At 40.0% G+C, this 23,570-nt stretch overlaps 2 protein-coding genes across 27 annotated transcripts in view; both read right to left on the bottom strand.

The window, feature by feature from the left end:
• Positions 1-72: 72 nt before the first annotated feature.
• Positions 73-20,041, bottom strand: lrrfip1a (leucine rich repeat (in FLII) interacting protein 1a). Of its 18 annotated transcripts, XM_077617940.1 has the most exons (25): positions 19,449-20,029; positions 15,802-15,888; positions 13,068-13,085; positions 12,921-12,992; positions 12,212-12,262; positions 11,858-11,908; positions 11,471-11,500; positions 10,958-11,020; positions 10,837-10,878; positions 9,876-9,944; positions 9,401-9,478; positions 9,125-9,223; positions 8,649-8,675; positions 8,430-8,555; positions 8,235-8,306; positions 7,701-7,871; positions 7,520-7,612; positions 7,221-7,313; positions 6,992-7,084; positions 6,590-6,731; positions 2,043-2,092; positions 1,705-1,825; positions 1,551-1,630; positions 1,352-1,456; positions 73-592 (listed from the first exon to the last, which is right to left on the bottom strand). In XM_077617940.1, the coding sequence occupies exons 1-25, from the start codon at positions 19,536-19,538 to the stop codon at positions 485-487; spliced, it is 2,031 nt and encodes a 676-aa protein (XP_077474066.1). In that variant the 5' UTR covers positions 19,539-20,029; the 3' UTR covers positions 73-484. The 18 variants fall into 18 exon arrangements, with proteins under 18 accessions (XP_077474066.1, XP_077474049.1, XP_077474050.1 ...); XM_077617923.1 differs by lacking the exons at positions 73-592; positions 1,352-1,456; positions 1,551-1,630; positions 1,705-1,825; positions 2,043-2,092 and adding an exon at positions 2,614-6,093 and having other exon boundaries at positions 19,449-20,039; XM_077617924.1 differs by lacking the exons at positions 73-592; positions 1,352-1,456; positions 1,551-1,630; positions 1,705-1,825; positions 2,043-2,092 and adding an exon at positions 2,614-6,093 and having other exon boundaries at positions 10,964-11,020; positions 19,449-20,039.
• Positions 20,042-20,816: 775 nt separating this feature from the next.
• Positions 20,817-23,570, bottom strand: part of mlphb (melanophilin b) — a 60,582-nt gene continuing 57,828 nt past the window's right edge. For 5 of the 9 annotated variants that reach the window (XM_077616618.1, XM_077616620.1, XM_077616621.1 and 2 more), the window contains 6 exons: positions 23,409-23,486; positions 23,020-23,316; positions 22,679-22,828; positions 22,543-22,614; positions 21,779-21,830; positions 20,993-21,405 (listed from right to left, as the gene is read on the bottom strand). In XM_077616618.1, coding sequence (XP_077472744.1) covers positions 21,221-21,405; positions 21,779-21,830; positions 22,543-22,614; positions 22,679-22,828; positions 23,020-23,316; positions 23,409-23,486 — 834 coding nt within the window. In that variant the 3' untranslated portion in view covers positions 20,993-21,220. Of the gene's footprint in view, positions 20,971-20,991; positions 21,406-21,778; positions 21,831-22,542; positions 22,615-22,678; positions 22,829-23,019; positions 23,317-23,408; positions 23,487-23,570 lie in introns of those variants that run through there. The other 4 variants (XM_077616625.1, XM_077616619.1, XM_077616626.1 and 1 more) reach the window with 4 other exon arrangements.

Genomic DNA, 23,570 nt, shown 5'->3' with positions numbered 1-23,570 from the left:
ATAATCAGGTCTGAGCACAATAACCCCCCCAGCCCTTGTCACAGACTGAAAAAAAATTGGCAAAATTGCAGCTAAAGTTTGGACACTTTATTGCACAGAGATATCTTTTGTCTGTATGACACAATCAAAATGAAAGCTTTTTGTAAACAGTGAAGCAGCATCTCCCCCAGTGTCTTTGACATCTTCACCGCTTTGAGTCCCGGTTGTCACATTTCTCCAGTACTACTCTAAAATTTGGCGTTGATAAGCAATTAGCAAAAAAAAAAAATGGTGCACTTTCCTTTACAAAAACACAGAGAAAGCACATGCTCACTCATTCACTCTCTGAAAAGAAGTCAACTGCGACACCAAGGTGAACTAAAGAAAGGCAAGGCAAGACGAGCATCTGAGGCTGGAAACTCTTCAGCATCGTCTTTCACACTGTTGTTCGACTCTGGTCGAGCTTTCTTTCTCACCGGATCTGAAAGGGTAAGTTCGGCACGCGCTATGGCGTCTGGGCCATGCCACGGCTGGACTTCATCTTCTCCAGTCGCTTATTAAGGTGGTTGTTGTTAGACTCCAGCTCGTCCACTTTGTCCAGTGCCGACCGCAACTAAGATAGAATAAAGGGGGCGGACGAGATGGTTTGCTGATTTTGCCGTAGTAATGAGATCACACTTTGATATTAATTTACCCCATTGGCTTTCACTGACTGCAATACACGTCCACAAAGGTTAAAAAGTTCCCGTCATTATGACGGAAGTCCTTCGGGAGTGGGTACTACAAGCCTAGGGGCAATTTAGGGTGTTCAACCAGCCTACCATGCATGTTTTTGGGATGTGGGAGGAAACTGGAGTACCTGGAGAAAACCCACTCAAGCCCGGGGAAAACATGCAAACTAAGGACACACCTGGCATCGAACTCACGACCCCAGAATTGTGAATCCCAATAGTGGATTTTAAAAATGCGTTTATAGAGCAAGACTGTCTGAAGGACATCATTTTAAACAAATGACAATTCCATTAGTTTTTTAATGGCACTTTGTTAAATGTTTTCTTAACTAAGAACAAAATGTTCCTTCCATCACATAGATTTGGATTGTAAAAACCTTCCTGTTTTTTTGTGTCACCCTATATATTTTAAGAAAATAAAATACTAGGTTGAATGACCTTAACTGAATTAAGGATCTCAAATACCCCCTTGGTAATATTATCCCCAATAATGTTTTAGTCTCGGCTTAGTTTTTATGTAAAATAAATAAGCAGAAAAAGAATTTCTGTCTGATATTTCTTTTCCCACGTGTCTTATCTGTTTAATCGGGAGGGCAAAACTAAATACTCCTCTCCGAGTTTTAGTGTAAAATCCTCCGTACCTCTCGTTGCAGCTTTCTCTTTTCCGCCTTGAGCTCGTCTTCCACTTTTTCAGCATTTTCAGAAGCCATCTTGTAGCGGCTCACTTGACCTTCAAGTCTGCTCACCTAAACAACCATGAAAAAATGCTCATTTAAAATAAAAAAAAGCAGACAAACTGAAAAGCTAATATTTCATTATTCGGGCATATTTTGAACTTACATTTTGTTCCAATGCAGTCACTTCTTGCTCCGTCTTTACCAGTTTGAACTTCATGTCATTTACTTGCCTGCTGGAATCTCCTAATTAAATCAACCAAGAAATGACCAAACTGTAGAAAGGCTATCCATGTCATATAATCTATATTCTTACTTACTTTGCAATTCCATAATGTGTGGATCACTCCCATTTTCCAAAAGTTCACCTTCTGCACTCAGAGTGCCATCAGTTCCATTTTTATGGCTCTTGTGGTCTACTTGAGCTTTTAGCTTCTTTATCTGTTAATGGAAAAAAATAATAAAGAACATGGACCCTCAGAACAAACTATACTTGTAAATATAACAGGCAAAATGATGCACTTTTATGGTAACTCAACATGAGCTAATTCTGAACATTATGCCAATATTGTAAATGCACAAACAAACAAAAAACGTCGCAAATGTCCGTAGTAAATTATGAATCGCCATTTACAGATGTGGAATGACAGCAACTTACCTGCTCTATCATTTTTTCTCGCTCATCCACCAGTTTCCTGAGGCGAATTTCTGGGTTTAATGGAGACAAAAAGAAAGTTTTGAGAGTAAACAAGTGCAGCAACAAGGCGCAAAGTCAGGCTTATCTATAAATTGAAATGGATACAAATCACAACTGCACAAGGTGGAATGAGTCAACATACCAGGAGTGGGTGGAGCCAAAGGCGCGCGTGGTGTGAGGGAGCTGGGTCAGAGTTGGGAGGCAGATGCATGCAAAAAGTGCAGGCATCCATAGCGGGGTGACGGAGCACAGCGTGAGGGAGGTCAGTTAGCATGCACACTAACTTGGGAGAGGGCACACAGCACACAACTACAACACACAAAACATCCAATGCCCCCAGCCCCAAAACACAACCCAACTAAGAAAAAAAAATCAAATAAGACATTCCCAAACCTCCATTTAAATGTAATAACCCACTGTATGTAAATGTTTGTATTCAGCCATTCAATTTTAATACAAATTAACAAATTGAAATAAGAATTACAATATTTCTCTCTTTACAAACTGATGTGAAATTATACATGGGCAAAGGTTGATTCATCGTATTTTTTTATTGTGGACACGCCACATTTATCAAGTGCAAAACCAAAAAAAGCAACATCCGCATTGTTTTGTGCATGAACCGACCCCTTGAACATGAACTCTACCCTTACCATAACGCCTATTAACCACAAATCATATAGCTACACAGACAATATCGCAATGTAACAACTGACTGAATCGACAAGCATGTTTCATTTTGACCAGCATAGAAAAGCTAGAAGATTCGTTATTTTCCCCAAATGTCAACAATCTACAACACGCATCATACATTTCTGGGGCAGGAGCATAAAACAAGCAGCGGCATTGTGTGACGAGCTTGCAATCTACATTCATATTGCTCTTTGTATTGTTGGTACATGAATTGTAAAAGTTCCTAATGTCCCTTGGTAAGGACACATTCAATAAATCAAGGACGAGCAATGTCTAATGTCATGCATGAACAGGGGGGAATTTTTTTTCTTTTCTTTTCTTTGGTCATCTAAGCGCTATGCCATCTTGCAGTCATCTTTGCCTTTGCTTTTGCCTTTTTTGCCATTTTTCTTCCTGTCTCTACCAGAAGGGGGAGTATCGCCATTGCTCTGGGTTGACCGTAAATCTTTTGGTTCTTCTACGGCATCGGAGACTTCTAACGACGTGGTACCAGAAGGGGGTTGGTCCTCAGCGGTTTCTGAAAGGCCAGTATTGTAAGCTTCTTGGTCTTTGCTTATGTAGTTTTGCTCCTCGGTGTCATTCACAGTTTCCAGATATGCAGGTGAGGATTCACCCAAAATGTTCTGTTCGCACTTATCGGGCGTGGCTACAGGTTGATTTGAATCGACTTCTTCACCGCCCACTTCAACACTACCCGCGGCCGGATTTTCAACAGTCTGGATCTCAACAGCTGCATCTATATCCATGTCATCAAAATCAAAAGACTGGCCTTTCTCATCTTCTTCATCAAGATCCTCCTCGCTGCCCTGTTGATAAATGTCTTCAGAAGTGACTTCCTGGTCACTCGGATGGTTTACAAGCCCATCGTTTACAGTTCCCAAATGTTCAGGTGTGGATTCCGTGTCAACCAAAGTGACCTGTTCATGTTCGGTATCTGGCGTGGCTACATGAATACGCACTTCTTCATCATTTAGGTTTTCAGGAGCACTCGTGATATCAATATTGCGTTCATCATCAGCACCCACTTGGACTTCCTGCTTCTCTAGATTTTCATTGATTTGTTTTTCCACAGTGGTGTCCATTTCGCGGTCATCCAAATCCAAAGACTGCTCTTTCTCCTTGACATCCTCACCGATGTTTGTGTCTATACCAGGAACTTCCTGGTGACCGTGACTTTTTTCAAGCTCCTTAGGTGCCTCTGCTGTGATCATTTCTCCATTACTCACCATACATTTCGCCTCGTCAGAGTCTCGCCCCTGCACATCTGAGTCCAAGTCATCTCCTACAACCTGCTTCTCACACAGTAAAGATCTTTCATCAACTGGTTCGTCCCGGCTCTCTTCGAGAATCTGCTCTGTGTTGAAGTCACAAGAGTTCTCTGGCTTGACCAAAATGAGCAATTCTTCATTGCTTGCACACTTTTCTTCAAGCTCTTTATACTCTTGATTTATCAAGGGTTTCTCTTCAAGATCCTTCTCAGACAACCCAACGAGAGTGTCAGAATTCACATCAGTAGATAGTTCAGACGGTAAAGCCTCCGGGCTGTCATCAACGACTTTGGTAGGAGCCACAGATATTTCATTCTGCTTTTCAGAATGTTCCAAATGACATTTTTCAACATCTAATTCGGCTGTGGCTTCTTTCGTAAACATTGTGTTTTCAGAAATTGTTGGGTCTTCATGGACAAGACCTAATGAAAGTATATGATCCAGGCCTTGGACTTCTTTGGTAGTAACGTCGTCTAAAATGGAGTCTTTTTCATGACTTTCAGAGTCCAATATGATATCAGTTCCACTGTGACTGATCACTGGCTCAGAACACGGAATAAATCCTTCATGAACTTCAACAGATTCCAAAGCTACTTTTTTCTCATCTGCATCGTGATCTGTTTTTGTCTGAATGAGCGGTAAATTGAGAGCGTATGTATCAACAGAGGTCACCTGTTCCAGTATCTGAACATTTCCAGCTTCCAAGTCTAAGTTTTGCTCATGCATACTGAACGTATGATCCATCTTGGTGTCTTTGGCAACATTTGAACTTTCAGTGTCTTCCACTGCGCCAACTTGACCCACATCTGAGTCCACGAGGAGTTCAATGGTGGGACCGTCAGTCCCACGTTTTGCGGCAGACTTTTTTTTAATTCCTGAAGCTGCTTCTTTGCTTGCTTTCTTAATTGTTTTCTCATCTCCCACATTTTCCGCTTTTTTGTCATTTTGAGGAGTTTGTTGAATGGAGCCGTCTTTCCTTTTGCCTCTTTTCTTCTTTTTTTTCTTTTTCCCTGCTGCATTAGCACTCTTAGACAAAGGCTTGGTTAATATTTTTTCTGCCTCATTACAGCTTCCCTCAGCAATTTTATGCCGCAGTTCAGCATTGGACTCGGGATCCTCTCCTTGCGGGCATGGTTCAGAATCTTTGACAACTTGTACACGCTGACATAATTCCAAATCGTGTATATTTTTTTCTACCACTTGGGGACACGATTGAGAATGTTTTACGTCCTGTATGCTGTCTTGGGGTGCCTCAGAATCTGTCACATCAACTTGTGGACTTGATTCTGGATCTTTTGCATCTTTGGAACATGGTTCAAAATCATTGACATGGACTTGGAGATCTTTGGCAGCTACATGCTGATGTAATTCGGTATCTATTATGTTTTCATCTTGGTTATGCAATTCGAAATCTATCATTTCTTGGAGACCAGGATTTGGATCTTTGAGAACTCCATTGGGCTGCGGTTCAGAGATTTTTAGATCTTCTGGACAAGATTCTAATTCATTCACATCACTATGGAAACATGGTTGCGAATCATTACCAACATCTTGTGGGAGAACTAATTCAGAATCTTGCATTTCTTCTTCAGGATATGATCCAGATTTATTGAAGTATAATTGGCAACTTGTTTCATGGTCTTTCATATCATTTTTTAGATCGGATTCTGCTGCTTTGACAGCTGGTGCACACAGGGGTGTTTCCTTTTTGATATCAGTACAATATTCTTTAAAATCACCATCATTAGTGTCTCTCTCCTCTAAATCAGAGTTGACTTGTGTAACCGTTTCGACTGGATTTGTTGCAGTAGTTCCTTGAGATAGGGCACAAAGAACAGTTTCATCTATGGCTTTTGTAACTGTCAATTCAGTCTGCAAGCCTTGGCTAAGACTACTGTCATTTTCTTGAATGGGCCCCGAGACATCGTCAGTATATGATAACCTATTGGTGCTCTGTTGACTCGTCTGCCTTTCCTCAAAAAGGTCTGGATCCCGTTCTTGATCCATTTCTTCCTTTCCACTACTTCTCAAAGGAGTCTCCTCTGAGCTTCCTGAGAAATCATGAAGAGCATACTGTGACAGAAGGCCAAAGTGAGACACTGCTATCAAGAGTAGCCTGCAGTAAGAAAGTGAAAAGAGAAGTGGAAGAGAAGCCTAAGGTCCTGGTTGATTCAAAGAACTGCATAGAAGGAGAAAGACCAAGTGGAAGAACAGAAAGTATAGGAGAAGTGTGGGAGAATGCTGTAATTAAAGCTTTGACTTGTCTGACTACATCCAGTAGATCATGGCACTAAGAACTAAAAAAATCAATAGTAGTCACAGCCATCATAAGAACCGGCAGGTAAAGCAGGAAAAATGAAGATGTAAATCCAAAAGGTACAGTGATTAAAACAACAAATGATGACTTAAAAGTTATGTATAGTGAACACTGGAGCTGAATTTGTGCAGACTAAGCTGGAAACTGTTTACCCACACTTTACATTTTGGAACACCTTCATTTGGATTAAAGCAAAGCCATGCAAGAGAAAAGAGATACTTGTGCTTTACCGAGCATGTTGTTGCCTTCTGACGTTGAGGTCGGCGAACCCTGAGGTGGCTGGGGATCGGCGTCCCCGCCGATTCTTTCTACTTCAGTTACATCAGCATCGCCGTTGATGCTCAGATCAGGTCCCAGTACTATTCCGTGTTTCTGGACAAAACAGTTTTCATCATAAATTTCATCAATTAATCAAGTGGTTCCTACTTCTGCATATTTACCTACCATGCATATACATGAGCACATGCTTTCTATGAACAAATACACTAAAAAATATCGTATTACTAAATTGTTTAACAATAAAATCAATCCCATTTGTATACGTGGAAGGGGCATGATGGCAAAGTTTATCATAGGACTGAAATAGTTGCTCAAGTTCAGAACTTGAAGAACATCTTGAGCAAAACAAGTACCTTCAGAATATCTTTCAGCTTCACCACTTCTTCTCTGAGCTCATCTCGCTCATTTCGAATTGCATCCGTGTATTCTTTCTGTCGCTCTAAGGCCTGATCCGATTTTCAGTGCAGTGTGCAGAGCAGGGTGAAATGTGATGAAGAAGTTAGAAGCAAGTACAGTAAGGTCAGTTTCAAACTGGCCAAAAAAGAGAAGGGAAAGACAAAAAGCTGCAGAACCAGACCATACCCCGATTTTCTTATCCTTCCACTCCACTGTCTCTTGGAGATCAGCTAACTCCCTAGTAAAACCCTCCTGTTTCATGCGCAACTGACGAATTTCCTGTAGCAGCAAAAGAGAAGAGTAGGAATAAAAGGAAAGCGAAACGAAAGCAAAGGCAAGTATATTGGGAAAAGAAAGCAAAGGTTAAGTTTTGCGTATGGAAGGAAATGTTGTGTGAAATGAAATCCTAGCTTCCGTGAAATGGGGCCGTTTCCAACTGGTTACAGTGACAGTTGTTTGTTTACACTTTCCGCTAAAATACTCACATTTAGCAGCTCCTCGCTTTGTTTCAGTGTCTCTTTCATTTCATTGAACTGGAACTGAAGAACACTGTGGGCATGTTTCTCTCGTTCAAATTCCTGCAGACCAGAGAGTAAATATCCAAAAATTAAACAAAGAAACAAACAATTGAACGGAATTACAATTGACTGCTATTGCTTGCCGTACCTTGACCTTCTCCTCGTACTCCCGCCTTGACTCGGACAGCAGTTCTTCAAGTTCTGTCAGCGAGTCTTTGAGAGTGTCCACCTGGTACATCAGGTTGTTCTTTTCATTGTCCAGCTGGGCGTTGGAGACCATGGCCTTCCGATACTTTTCCTCCACCTCTGTTAATGCGTCCTATAAAAAATGTAACCAAGACTCAGAGTCAACAGTTTACAGTTGGGCTCATTCATCTTAATCTCGTGACACTTTCCTTCATCGGGAATGAAGAATAAATTGGATGAATTATAGAAATTGAAAGAAAAGAATCAATGCAATAAGCAAGCATGCAGTAATTGCAGAATTGGAAAGTTGAAAAGTCAATGTGGAAAGGCCATGGTTTTAAGACTGCTTATGGGGCTCTGGATTAATGACATAAACCCAATTGTGACTGAATGGCTACTTTTTAAGTCTTGAACTCATTTCACTTTACTAGTTGTTGGCATGTTATGCACAAACGATGAACCACTAATGTGTCATCAGCTGGTCAGGTTCTTATACCTTGACTTCTTTTAGGTTCTGAGTGTACTTGGACTCCACATCTTGTATCTGATCCTTCAGTTCATGAATTTCCTGGTGAAAAGAGCAGCAGCATTGAGCAAGAGAAGCATTGAGTAAGTGTGATCAGCAGATGCCAAGCAGGAAGGAAAATAGCAACTGACAAGTGTAGGGAAAGAATGAAGATTTTAGCCATACCTTGATTTCTCTCGAGGCAGTTTCGGCATCTAGAGTGATAGCGGTCTCTACGCTCCCTCTCCGTGAGGAACTCCCACCAAGGGAGGTGAGAGTGGATGCTGTTAATGCAGAAGCCGATCGAGAACCCTAAAACAGTCAGATTGCCAAGCCACAGTTTGAGAAATGCAAATTTGAAAAAAAAGCTTGTGTAACCTGCTCAGTATTTGTTTTTCTACTTACTCTCTCAAGATAATCCCTGTCTTCTACCTGTGGAGACAGATCAAAATAAAATTAGAGCAAAAGGCACACATCCAGAGAGAAAAGTAGTCACAAAACCCTGGATTTGGGTCAGTTTAAGAATAACAGGAAACATTGCACCATGGTCATTTTTTTTTCATTCCTTCCTTTTCTGAAGCGCTTATCCTCACAAGGGTATCAGGGGGTGCTGGGGCGTATTCCAGTTTGCTATGTTATGTCTGATCATATAATTAGGATTGCTACAACATCACAAAAAACCAACAACATGCAGCTGTAACCTCAACACAGCTTGTAAATAGGCCATTAAAATCTATATACACTCTTGACACACAAATTAAAGAACAAACATTGGAGATAAAACCATTCCTTATTTGGTTAAGTGCGTAAAAGAAGAATGCAAAAGAGCAAAACAGCAATTTCAAAGGCCTCGGCCTCCTGCAGGCAGAAAGCAAACTCACATCGGAAAAATTTGGAATAGTAACATCATCCAGATCCCTGGGGATTCCTCTGCTACCCGAACTGCTTCGTAACAAACTGGCAACAGAGCCACAGATTTCCTACATTGGCAACCACAGGGTTGAGTAAAAAAAACAGACAGGCATTGAGATCAGGTCAAAATAAGTTAAACCCAAATAAATAAATAAAAAAGCACTCTGGTTTTCAAGACTTCTAAAGCAAGTGTCCAATAGTTGTCATAGTTACAAGAAGCCGGATACGGTCTCTACAAAGCTCACCACTGGACTGGTGCGGGCTGAATTGGCCCGGCTGGAGGTTCTGGAGTTGGCGTTGCGGTAGCTACTGTACTCTAATGGCTGTCAAGAAAACAGTAAATTATGCATTTTACCCAGTTCAGAGTAGCAACATGCCAATTCCAAACAAACACATGCCACTAAATGCCACAAGTAGAACAACCGCAAACCCTCAGTTAATTGCAAACTAACTCACTTTTAGTCTACTGAAAAGTTTCTACAGTGCTTGACTAAAAAAACATTGAGCCTAATAGGATAGTAAAAATTCCTGTCAAAGTCTCCATGCATTTTTGACAAGAACATTTTTGTGGAAAAAAAAAAACACAGTGTCCCAAGCACTGTTTCAGACATCATGTCAAAACAGCTGTAAATGTTCCACACGCCAAATCAAAAGTTACTTTAAATGAAAGGCTCACTCCAAAATCCAAAGAACACCATGCTCTTAACACAAAACACTTACATAGAAGCCAGAGTTGGAGTCGGAAAGTCGACGCGAGCCGGAGCAGAGACTTTCCTCGTAGAGGGAGGTCTGTATTTCATGAGACATGACACAGACGACACACACTCTCTATTCTCAGGCTTGAAAACAATTAAAATTAGACATTTCTATTTGGTGGAAAATAAAAATAAAATAAAAAAATAGTTAATACATTCTAGACTGGCAGTGCTACATTTCAGATCCTTTACTCTGAGGCCAAAACTCCCTGAATAAGGTGCTTAAGAAAGATCCAAGTGAGTGCTTATGCCTGCCCAGTCCATAAAGAGTCAATGAAATGACGGCAGTGACATGAGTGACCGATCATGTGTGATGTTGGCAAAAGAGTTTCTTTACAGAGGTGCAATTTGGGGTCTGAGCTGGACTTTTTTCATGCAGCATTTGTTTCATACGAACTTGGTAGGAACCAGTTGAACCCGGTTCCTGCCACCGGACAGACCATTGACATTATATAGGTCAGAAGAGGAGTAAGATGGCTAAAAAAAAGCGCAGCCGATATGCATCAAAACATGATTAAAAGTTCAGTCAGGAAAATTTTAAAAGGAAACATTGCAACATTGTTAATTGCTATCAAAATTGAGACAGACAGACAGCGTGTTGAATTGGCCTATTATTAAGCATGTCAACTGTCAGGGAGGGACAAGACAAATCAGGGGCAATCCTATGTGTAAGCCAGCAAACAAACAAAAAGTGGAAGGTCAACACTCGCTCATAAAGGAAACAATTCGTGCACACATGCTCAATTAAAAAGCACTACTACATTTCTTGTATTTCCCTTTTCACCGAAAACAATGGTCACACAATTGGTTTTGCAACATGTTGAATTTAGGGAACAAGTTATTCATGTTAGGGTTTTGTCCAAATGCACACTATTCACGTATCGGTACATTAGAGTTAAGCAGGATTTCGACAAATAATCACTAACCCGGCTGGATAGAACACTGTACTCATCATCATGGCCGTTCCTCTGCAAAGCAAAAGTGTGCAAGTGATTTTCACTTTCTTCATTGATTATTCGAGCCACAGTCGATAGAGCCTTTACGTACGTCTTTGTCTTTGTGCTTATGTTTCTTCTTTTTCTTGGACTTATGAGAAAGCAAGGACGAGCCCTTAAGCGTGACACAAAGTACCATATCAATCATTCTGACGATACCAAGTGAAAAAGAATGAATACCATGCAATTGCAGGTTAATCAAAACACAATCCCATAGCTCACATTAAGCAAATGAATTCCAAGTGTTTAATCTGATCACTATACTATACTGGGTTAAACTATCAAGAAACTGGCTGACAAGCAGCAGCTACAGAAGCAACAGATATTCGATATCTACAATCAAAACAACAAAGTCACACGGTGTGAATATTGCACCAAAGGAAACCATGACATTTTCAGTATATACCACAATGTCAACATCATCCGGTTTAGGGTTTATAAAGTAAGTTCAAAGTCAATTTCGTATTATCATGCACAGGCAGAAAGTTCAAATTAAAAACAAACACACACCGCGCGCACACACAATCATTGTGAAATTGAAAGCATTTAACAGTATCAGCCTTACCCCTGCACCATAACCTCCATCACGATCCGACTGTGCAAAATATTTAAAAAAAACAACAACCAATGAACTACTTTGCCAGACTCTCCTTAAAAACAAAAACAAGGTTTCAATTTCTTTACATGTCTGTCATGCTTTTGTGAGGATCAGGAATTACAGTGCACTTTTCACCCTTTTCAAGCCCATCAACCAATTTAAAAGGGCAGACAGACTCTCACTCTAAGCCAAGCTACCAAACAACAACACGTCAAAATCGAGAATGGCTCACTCGAGCCATTTGTAATACTGAATTATTTCAAAACGCTATTTTCCCTAAATGAGAGAAATCTTCATTTCGGGCAACTTATTGCACCAGGATTCTAGATTTGTTGACAATACTATCATACTGACCCTGATGCTGCCTCGGCTTCCCACAGACATCCGGTCATCTTCATCCGAAAGCTGTGTGTAAAAAAGACAAGTTTTAAAGGACGGTCAAATTTGAAAACTATTTCACGATGACGACCATCTTAAGAAGGTCAGTTTCCTAATTTTCCTTACTTGGTAAGCAACACCTATATCGTGTAAAACTCTGTTTATTTCAGTTATTTACTTCAAAACGTAAACCTCATTTACTAGCCCGTCAATTATTTTAGTTTCAAAAATATAATGATTGGATAAGGAAATCCAAAAGTTCCCTAATTTCAGCAAAACATGAGAAACGATCACGAGTAAGACGGAAAAACAAAAAGGAGCGATACAAACCGTTTGTGCCTGTGAGGGCCGGCAGGACCGTGAGTATGGCTCACTGTCTTCCTGCGTGGAGGAAGGAAGGGTGATGAAAAGAACAAAAGATGAAGAGCGAAGGAGAACACACAACAAAGACGCAGATCACGCACAGAAGATGAAAGTAGATTTAAAAGACTTTACATTAAAGCACTTCATGATGCTGGACGGTCTCTTTGTGACAAGGTTCAAACACGTTTGTTAGTACAATTTCCAAAACAAAAGTCCATCCTACTATGCTTGTGTTTAAATCATTCCATCAAGCAACCACAGTGAGTGTTACTTTACAGGGTCTTTAAGCACAGTTTCTCAACCTCATTCCAAAATGTTTAGGTTTCTTTAGTCATGGCTAGCAGTTGTTCACATCAAACACTCAACATACCGTCATTAAATGTTCCTGGTGAAATTTAAATGAAGTCATTACATGAGATATTAGACACAGCAAATCCCATGCAGTTTACACCAAAAGGGCAGATGGTCATGATGAATGGAAGCCAAATAGTTAACCCTGTTCTCCTAAGCGGATTTTTACAGAGCATCTAGCTTTGATTCATTCCGATCAGTTATCTCGTAAAGGGGAACATGGACGACAACAACAACAACAACAAAAAGCAATGCAAATGCCACACCCCAAATCAAATATGAATGTTAGTGTAAAAGTAATGCTGTTACAGAACAAAAAGGGTACCATCCATTGCTCAATATCGCCCCATTTTCTGTCTGATTTGTCATCTGATTTGGTATTCAAGCCATAATATTTCTAAAAAGAAAACCACGTTATAAAACTGTTTATCAAAACCACTTCCTCGAACCATCTTATAAGTAACAACCATACCTTCTGCACTTGAAAAATCTGCAGACAAACAGCAACCAGGGAAAGAAAAGACAAAAAAAATGGAACATGTCAAAGTATAGAAATGGGAAATTTGCAAAAGAAACCCGGTCAGAAAATGGTCAAATGAATCAGCAGGAACCAGCAACAGAACAAATCTGCAACTTAGATTCAAGTAACCAGAAGCATAAAAGAAAGAAAAAAGAGCAAACAGTGTAGGTTTGTGATGTTATGGCATCGGCTACTGCAGCTATGGTTTTACAATTATATATATATGAAAACACCAATTATTTACATAAAAAGTGATGGCACAGACGTATCAGAGATGGAATGACATTAGCAGAAAAGGAAATGGCAGCACTTTAAACTTCAAATAATTTGAAGGCCATTTGTTCCAGATGGCTTGTGGCCAGGAACCCTGAAGGGAGAGCAAGCTTAGTGTAGACGGGCCAAAGTTGATCGCCTAGACTAAGCTAAACTAAGCCACTTTTTCCACTCCAAACTGCAGATTGAGATTTCCACTCAATTGATGATAATGCATTGCATTTGTTTTCAAAATCAACATTGAAAATAGTTTAATCTGTGGCTTTAAAATGCCTGCAGTGTGCCAACTGCTTCCCTTTTATCCGTCATTTACACATTTAATTCCCGGTTTACCAATGCTGTCTGTGTTGCACTGGATACTTGCCCAATAAATAGATTGACTGCCTAATAATTCTGTCTTTCAAGATCAGATTTGTTGCTTACCCCTTGCACGACCTCATTAACAGTCTCCTCGATAGCAGAAATGCCCTCGTGAATTTAAGGTTCTGGCTCGGTTTTGGAAGGTCAAGTCCGGCCTGATGAGTTACTGCAGGAAATCTGCCAGTTCAAGGATGCGTTAGTCCTGAATCAGCCGTTTTGGTGGCGAAGGTCAGTGTCTGATTGTTTTACACTGTCGCACCATATTACAAAATTGACCCATCCAGACACCCACTTCCAGTGTTTCACCAATTCAAACAGTTTCAACGTGGTTTCAGGTGGACATGAGACTATTTAGGACAGTTTTGTCCCGAATCCTTAAACCACTACGGTCGGTCCTCCTTCTATTTTGTTGTTTTAGTTAGTTTGACATGTTTGGCCCGACAAAAAACTCAGACAAAACTATGCAAAAACCCAACATGGGTTGCACAATCATCTTATCACGTTTGCACCGCCGCTACAGAACTCACCGTGCTTCCCTTTTTGAGAGGGGGGCTCCGAGGGCGCCCCATGAAGGCAGCCCTCAGTCTCCTCCCAGCGAGGAGACGCCCGCCTGTTTTTGTCGACATCAGGACAACAGCATAGACCGCATTTTTCACCAGTCCGTGGGTAAGAACCAATCCGATCGAGCGCAACAGTAAAGAACGCAGCACTTTAAATCCACAGGAGATACAAGAAACCAATCTAAAAACTGGGAATCACTCATCCATCAGAGATTGTGTCCAGGTCTTCAAACAATTGCCCGTTAGTGTGTAGTAACCCCATTCCTGAAGTCAACAACATAACCCGAGGGAAGCACTGCCGCTTAGGCCAAGGAGCACAACCTGCTAATCTACTTTAGAACTGCGTTAAAGGATTTAATGGACACACATATACACGCTCAACAATGGTCAGTAATCCCGTGCATATGACTTCAGCACCTGGGCTTTGACTGTCTACAAGAGTACTATTATGGGGGTGAGGGGGGGTCGCTCTGCAACAGACTACACAAGACATATGTTACAACAAAACGGCAGAGGTCCTATTCACGAGATTTTAACACATTAGCTGTGGTAAAAAAAACATAAATCTATAGTTAAGTCGTCGCAAGCAGGGCAGAGGTCCATCTGCATATATGAGATTATGTGACGCTAATAATAGGGAGCTAGAAAAAGTTCCCTGTGGTACAGATCAGACATGTTAAAACGGAAAATAAACAACACAAACTACCAGCAAGAATATAATAGGCACGCATCTATTGAAATCTAAATCATTGATAAAAGCACAAGTAGGTGATTGCTAGATGACAGGAATTAAGAGTTTGGGTCCACATTTTATTTTTATACTCCATATTTTTATGAATTAAAAAAATAAAACACAGTTATGACTGAGACCTGTCACCAAAGCCTTTCTTTGAATACATAATTAAGTGAATCCAATTTGTGCGACTCTTATAGAGTGTCAAAATGAAGGATGACACACTGACATTTTCTAAATGATTTATGAATAAATTCTTACCTCAGAAACATTCACTTCTACAAATGCATTTTACGTAAACTACCCCAAAATAACTCAAGTTTTAGAGTGCATGACACCAAATAACAGATGCAATGTGCTGAATGGCCAGGTGGTGGGGCCAATTTCTGACAAACTAACAAAATCAAGGTCAGGACACTGTTTGTTGGAATGAATCATCGTTGCTAAGGCGACGGCAAACATACCTTGTACATTCTTTGGGCAGGTTCATTTATTTTATGATCTTGAATTACCTTTTATTTGAATGGCAATATTTGTTTTATTACGTTGCCCAGTCTAATCCGATTTCAGATACCTTTGGAAATCATCACTCTACGAATAATTGATAATGCAGCTACACTTTTTGGGACAATCATTTGAATAATAGCATTTAAAAGGCAGCTAACTTTTGAGCAAATGATTCTTTTGACTCAGCTCTTCCTTTTTTTAATGAAAAGATGAAGCCCAATTACAATAATAAATGTTATTTTTCTTCTTTTACCTCTTTTTGTTGCCTCTCAAGTTCCCGCATGCGAATCTCTCTGGCTTCTGCCCTCGCTGCCCTTTTCGCTGCCAGTCGGGCCTCGGCCTGCAAAAAAAACAAAGGCAATAGAAGACGATTTAATGACATTTAATTTAGACAAATGAAAATCACAAGCAAGCAAAAAGTGCTTAATCGTGATTGTACTTTTTTTTTTACAGCAGAACCACGCTATGATATCAACTAGTGGGTTTCCAATGTTATTTCTTTAATCCTTATAATATATTGTATTTATAGTACTGTTTATAGAACATTTCTGTTGGTCCCCTTGGTAAGGAATCGAACAAAAGGGCCTTTTCCTTAAAAGGACATCTCTAAGCGTGACTTATGTGCGCGCACACCACAGAATGTGTAAGCGCTTCCTTCCTCGAACATGTAGTTGAATACATCTTGTTTGCCTCTAGGCAGAGGCACAACCACTCCTACTTTGTTTGCACTAATGTATTTCCTTAATGTCAATCAGCATGATCAAGCAACGGGAAAAGGGGGGGGGGTTCTGACCAGCAGCAACAGAAAAAATTGCAAGTTTTTTTGTTGTCTTTACATCTCAAGTAGAAGACCATGAAGAAAATTTACTTTGTGTTACTTGCATCCAGATATTTGAGTCTCTTGGGTAACTGACCACCCATCAAGTGTGAAATGACACAACCAGCATCATGTTGAAGCTGCCGTCGGGTAGAGAGATTACATTTATCAGTGTTAGATTCCAATAACCGACACATAAGCACGTGATATACTGTAACCTTCCACGGTAGCAGAGTCTGCATATTTGCAAAGTACTGTACCAATACTAATATAATAAAAAATGGTGGGATGTGCCGTGCTACGTGCAACACAATGCAAGGCAATGTTTCATGACTGGCGGAAAATGGTGTTGAAAGTGGCTTTCTTCTTAATGTCAACTCATTTTGTTTCTGACTAACCCCGGATGTACCCACCCTACATGTGTTGAATCAATGTAACAAGCGCTTTTTTCTGGCCCAAATTCAGGTTGAAAGACATGGCACTGCAATTCTTTTTTTCTCCCATTAAGGCTATTTATATTGACCTAAATGGACTATAACAGATCTAATTCAGAGAAGTTAGAATAAGTCCCCCACGGGGAAATTAAAGATAAAGTTACAATTTTGGACCTTGGCATGTCTTCCAACACTTAAAATGCACCGAATATATATAAATAAAAAAACAAACTGTGATTGACTATATGGTATTTCCTCAGTTCAACATCCGATCTCCAATTTAAATCCAATTTTAGTTCTGTGACCTACTGTTCAATAACATGTTTTTTCTGTCGTAAAAGTTTTATTAGGGAAATGGTGGCATTCTAGTAGCTTAACAAGATCACATCACAAACATGGGAACAGCTGTGGAACTTTCACCCCTGCAATCAGTAAATGTGCGGGCTATATCACGTCAGCAGGACTAAAATAAACAGCACTACAGCGAAGAGGTCACAGTGAAGAAGTTCAGTACAAATGGCAAGACTGAACATTTCTATTACAATTATACATATCAATCTTGCCGATCAGGATGTGTGGAATTAAAGAAGTCCAACCACAGATCTCATCCATCTGTTAACAAATAAAAGCTTCCTATACATGTGTAGGATTGGACAAGTAAGTCCGAACACCTGAACTGCCCTGACAACCATCCATTACTTCAAACGGTGGGTGAGACCTGGCTTGGGCAAATAAACAGGAAGCAGTTTGAAATAACAATCTGAAGAGATGATGTCATTAGGGGGAAGTGGACACAAAATGGACTACATCCTTTTAAGGAGAAATGCTTGCCAGCTTAGAAGGACACAATTCAGTAAATAGACCAGCAGGAACACATTTGCCATTGTATCCTGCTGAAAGAAAATGTTACAGTTTCAAAACATTCTAATAATGACCTTTGATGATCTCTCTTAATAATAATGAGCTTGTTTTTTAGGAGCAGAAGCCATCTTTCTTTTGCATGTTCTCTACATACATGAATGTTTTTGCCATCGTCACGATCAAACCCACCCACAGTCTCAAAATACCTCTTGAGATTCCCCAGTGAGACAATAAGTACAACTTGGCATTTTAATCCTCCGGGTGTTTTCTCAAACTGAAGGACTTGCTATGTATACATATATTTAAAAAAAAGTGGCAATATATTTTTCTCCTTCTCCAAATTTAATGGACTTTCCAAGGGTAAAAAAAAATTGCCTTTACTCTGTACATTTATACATTTTACACCCATATGACTTACGTTTTCCACTAAAACCTCCTCACCATCATCATCATCTTCCAGACCGCATATCATCATGGGGCTTTTTCTTACAGTATGTCTACAACGCCTTTAAAAGTCAAAGGTTTAAAGGAAACTACATGGATGTAAGGGTCAAAGTGCACAATTCTGCAAAACAAACATTTTCGAGCAGCTGGTACAGTTTCCCCCCCTCTAACCCCCTTCCATACAGATCTGCTCCAAAACCAGGGTGTTGCGACAGCTGATCTTTTCAGGACGCTATTTTTAAACTCTTTTAGTGGCACAGGCCAACTCATCAGTGTGCTCTGTGCACCACCCAGTTCGTCACAAGTGAGGGACTTGACTTTTCTGTCGCTTGAAAAGATGAACAAAGTGTTTCTGCCATTCTTAGGAGAGCTAAAAAAATTCTAAAAAATAAATTAAAAAAATAAATACTCATAAAAAGACTACTGTTTCTTATTTCTATTTTGCATGTGAATAACTGGGTATGTTAGAATTGAAGCAATTACATTTTAACCTATATTATTTTGAGCTTTTCATTTCCATTGTGCACTAAAGTATTTAGTATTGCAGATTAAGAATCTCAAAAAATGGCGACATTGCACGTTTTGCAAGTATTTCTCCAGAAGACAACACCTTGGTGATGTCACAAAGCAATAATCATCAAAGGGCGTATGCACCATGACAACTCACCTGAACAGTGCACCAAATTGCATCACATCAAAAATCATCTGATTTAAGATCAAAACTGAAATAGCCTGCCTCAACCTGCATTCAGCACTTGTTTTAAAGAAAACAGCTGCTTGCACATTGTGTCAAACAGTCTTGCATGTCTGTGGTTATCTATTTAGTTTTTTCCTGCAAGTTCATACAAGTATTTAGCATATTAACAGGCAGATCATTTTCATAATTGGTACCTCACATTTACACCACTCAAATTGACCTACTGATACAGAACTTTTGTTATGATCTTGAATAGATTGTAGAGCAGAATTGTTCATATTTTTTTTATGTGAAAATATACTGCATAGAATATTTTATCACTCTCATACTTTATACTAGTTTTTGGGATTGGCAAAATATTTTCCCCATTCATGCCATTTCCCATTTCCACATTCTGGGTCACATTGGAGGTCCTTGTTTATTCAATATTTGTTTATTCATTTGATCATTTAGTCTATAAATGGAGCAACAAAAACAAATTGTTAATTTTATACTGAAAAGGTATGTTTTCATATCCGATTTAGTTGAGTTTAATACAAACAGTGGCTGTCATTCGAAATGTTTGTTAGCGAGTCTCAGTTAAAGCTGGACGTCTCCGATCCATTCAAATATTTATTTTTCGCTAAATATTATTATAATATACTCACCTCTCTGGCAATGAGATTGAGGGCATCATCCTCGGCCGTGGATTTCTCTTTCTTGCTGTTTCTTTTGCGTCCTGCGCCCTGGGTGCCCATGTTTGAACCCACGGGTGGACTTCTCCGAGCCCACCAGACGCGGTAGATCGGGGGCTACGCTCGCGCCCACTAACAAAGGAAACCCCCCGGCTCACGATCAGCTAATCGCCCAAAGCGTCGACTTCAGACCAAGAGATGAAAAGCCCCAAAAAAAGTATCGGCGGTGTTTGTCGCGATCACATCCGTTGTTCCGTCTTCCTGTGTCTCGGAATCAGCGTTTAAAATGTCCGCATCTTTCCCACGTGGGAAGGCATTATGCTTTCCAGGGATCTACAACCGAGACCGATCACAACTTGAACCTGCCCTTATTATCTTACAATGAAAACATGATAAAATAATTCCATCAAGTGAGTTGTGAAGTTGTAATAAAAACTTCTCCGCCTGGGGAAACTAACTTCACCTCCAAGTCGTCACCATAGGCTGTCACTTAATCACGCCCCCTTCATGGGTCGTGGGAAAACAGACAAGTCATCGACGGTTACCTCCACCGCCACATGACTAACTAAGTTGAGTAGGCTCGAATTCCACACCGACGAGTAGCGTTGCTAAGCGACATTTTCACGTGCTACACTCGTGTTTGGGTTTGCTTTCCAAAGAGGTGAAATCCTCATGTTGATGCCGACACGAGTGCTTCTGTATTTTTAAAATTGCTATGGGGTCACAATTGTTACACTTCTAAGTTCTGAGATTTCACACGGCAAGTAAAGGCAGCACCCGTTCCTATTTTTAAAGCCCACCACCACACACTTCTAAAATAAAACAAGATCCTCTTAAAGGAAAACTACCTTACACCCCGAAAAATTATAGGCTTTTGTCGGTGTTAATCCAAATGATGCATTGTTAATAAATACACGGATACATTTTCCCCCAGATCTGACATAAGGAACTTGTAGCATATTTACTGTTTGTAGCCGGTGAATGTGATTTCAAGACAATGTCGCCCTCCTGTGACTATTTTGTGCAACTGCAGGCATAAAATACAATTCACTACCAATGTGTATCAAGGAGGAACATTACGCAGACTATGAGCAATGTGGGCTGTTTACAAGCACGTCTGATTGTTTAAAGATGGACTGGAGTACCACATTCCACATTTGTCCAAACATTTTTGCCACTGGTTCTAAACGATATAAACTCTCACCAAATTCTTTAGATAAAGGGAAGAAGTAATGATGGCTCCCCCAAGGTTAGTCATCTGAATTGAGCACTTATTTTAAACCCTGAAACTGATTATATTAGTTAAAAAATAATTTGCTTACTTTAGACACACATTTTTTTATTATAATTCAACATGCACGTTATAGATGAACTCTTTTAGTGTATTATAGAAAGAAACTTAACAGATAGATTAATTATTGATTTCCTGTTTTTTTTCCAAGGGAATCTCACATAAGGCTTAATCTTCTCATGAATGCTGTTTCAGTGCTGCTTTCTGCAAGAACAGAGACAGAAACAGACATTAAATTGAGCAAATCAGCAGCAGGAGCAATTCTGAGATCAGCAGTAAATAAGCATGTGAGTGGTTAGATTTGCACATTTAAGTGATTTGCGAGGATTATACTGCAATTTTCATCATGAGAAAATGAATAGTAATTGGAATCAATCTGAAATCAGCAACACAAAACCTGATCGCAAAGCAGCCGCTCACCGGTATGATGCCCGACCAAGAGAAGGTTTCATTTCTATAAAAACATGATTTTACTGACTAAAAGACCCAAATGTTTGAGGTTAGGAAATGAATCTTTCTCAGTCGTTGGCATCACATGGAGGGGACATACCGAAGACCGTGCCCTTGTCTTGTGTATGACCACTGCACTGGTCAGAGAGCCCCTGTAGAGGGAGTTCCTTGCAAAAGTGTCCATCTGGCCTAGAAATATACAGCAACTACATGGTACATCTTGGAGTGTGGGTACGGTAAATTGAGCTTTTTGGTGGTCACTGGTTAGGGGTTAACCCTAACCCAAAGATTTATAATTCAACAGCACGCATTAACGCTATAAAAGAAACTTTGTTCAGGGTTGAAGGCCTTTTCCGCCAACCCTGATGGGAATGATATTCCAGAGAGAAAATTTCCATCCAACAAGAAGCACAGAGGACAGACCCATTATTCATGTAACAAAGAAAAAAGATCACAAAGTTCTCTAAATTCAATGATGTCAAGATGTTTGGGGGATTTTTTCTGTGACACACAAAGACTCTTTAGATCACGCTCAGAGCTACTGCAATTTTTGGGTTCTTACTTGTGGATGTGTTGTGTAGTGAAAGTCTTCTCTTTCTTAGCTGAACTCCAGACTAGAAAAGATCAAAGATATGAAAAAATGAGGAATAAGGAAAACAATCTAAATTAGAGAACTTGGACAACCAAAAGCATATTTGCTATTTAATTTTTATTTTATTTTCCACTTTAGAAAAATAATGTGACTCCTTATGGACAAATGCTTGCTCTAACCAGTAAGCATTTTTAAAGTGAACAAAAAGACAACTCTACTTACAAAGGTGCACATTTTAAAGTTTGACTATGTATGCTTAAAAACCGGACAAGAGTGGAGTGACAACTCCTCCAGTAGATGGAAGCAAAAAATAGCAAATATTTGGGGAGTTAATGAACAAGTTCAAAATGAACTACGACTGCCCAGCTCGTTTTCTAAACGTCACATCAGCCTAAAGCAGGGGTCGGCACCCCCAAAAGAGCCATATTGGACAAAAAAAAATAACCAAATATGTTTGGAGCTGCATTAAAAGTAAAAGCCTTATAATCCTTATAATGAAGCTTTTAGGTTTTACTAGAAAGTTTTTTGAAAAACGTTGTCTGGTCATTTCATAAACCATATATAAATATACATTACTTGTTGACCCCCAGTAAGAAGGCTTATGGTTTTGCCTTGTAAAATCCTATGGTGTATAACAGACCAAGAATTATTCTCCCACACAGCAGATTGTTTGCCTCTCCCTACCGTAAACTTGGCTCAATATGAGGTGGAAATAAATACCACTGCGTCATTACCTTTTGCCTCTTCTCCAGCGGCGGCATGCCGCCAGGGTTAAGAGCAGCAATCTTATTCTCGATGTATGACACCTGAGAAGAGAAAGCTAGACTGTAAGGAGGATGAACATATTGTAAGGATAAAGGACTTCCTCACTTGAGTCTGGGTGTTCTGTACATCAGCAGTGGCTTGGGCTATTTTATCCTCTAGCTCAAACAATAATGCTGTTGAACCTCTGAAGCTTGACTTTGAGCCTTCGTCTGTCCTATGCCACTTATGCTCCAGGCTTTCGGTTGAATGGTCTGTCTGGAATAAAAAAAAATATATATATATTTCATGTAGTAGGCAGGTTGAATTTGGTTGAATAAAAATCGTGGTTAATGTATTGACTGGCTTCTCAATGGATTGTGAGACATACGATTTGAATCTGCCAAATGTGAAGTTTCTTCCATTTATTCAACTTTGTCTTGTTGAACTGTTATCCACATAATTGTTACCTTGTGAGAGTTTGTCAGCTCACTCCATCTTGGGACGACCACGCTTGCTCGGGAAGCGGGTCTGGAAAATTCCCCGGTAGACTTTTTGTCAATTTCTCGACTTTTCACTGATGTTGCCGCCATGTCATACGAAGCGAGGGATCGGTTGTACTCCTCCTCGTCAGAACTCGAGCTGTGGTCGCTTATGTCACCCGCCATGGCGATTAGCTTTTGCCTGAGTTGATTGAATTCGACATCCGCGTCCTCCCATCCCAAAAGAGGAGAGGCACTCTTTTGAACTTGAGTATCTTCAATGTCCTGCAAGTAGAATAGTCAGCATCTTTAAACCTAAAAATACACAGTAGATATTTAAATGTGTTCTTCCAAGAGAAGTATTACATAGTATTTACCTGATCTGAAGTCAGAGTGACCTGCAAGCGGCTTAAAAGGTTCTCGACAGCTGACATTCGTCTGTTCAGATCAGAGATCTGGAAAACAAGAAAGTGAAGGATGGGTTCAATGAAATAGAAAAATCAGCCTAAGCCAGCTGGCACCAGAGAGCACAGAAAATA

The sequence above is a fragment of the Stigmatopora argus genome, chromosome 13 (genome assembly GCF_051989625.1).
Source record: "Stigmatopora argus isolate UIUO_Sarg chromosome 13, RoL_Sarg_1.0, whole genome shotgun sequence".
NCBI classification, from domain to species: domain Eukaryota; kingdom Metazoa; phylum Chordata; class Actinopteri; order Syngnathiformes; family Syngnathidae; genus Stigmatopora; species Stigmatopora argus.
Note: the sequence above shows the minus strand (reverse complement) of the source record. Positions and strands in the feature narration are given on the sequence as shown.

Bases quoted from the DNA above. Each gene is read 5' to 3' on its own strand.
- lrrfip1a (XM_077617923.1), bottom strand. From the start codon at position 19,538: ATGGGCACCCAGGGCGCAGGACGCAAAAGAAACAGCAAGAAAGAGAAA. The intron at 11,909-12,211 runs GTTTGTATCGCT...TTTTACACACAG, and splicing joins GGCCCTCACAGGCACAAACG to CTTTCGGATGAAGATGACCG. The intron at 8,556-8,648 runs GTAAGTAGAAAA...TGACTGTTTTAG, and splicing joins ACAGGGATTATCTTGAGAGA to GGTTCTCGATCGGCTTCTGC.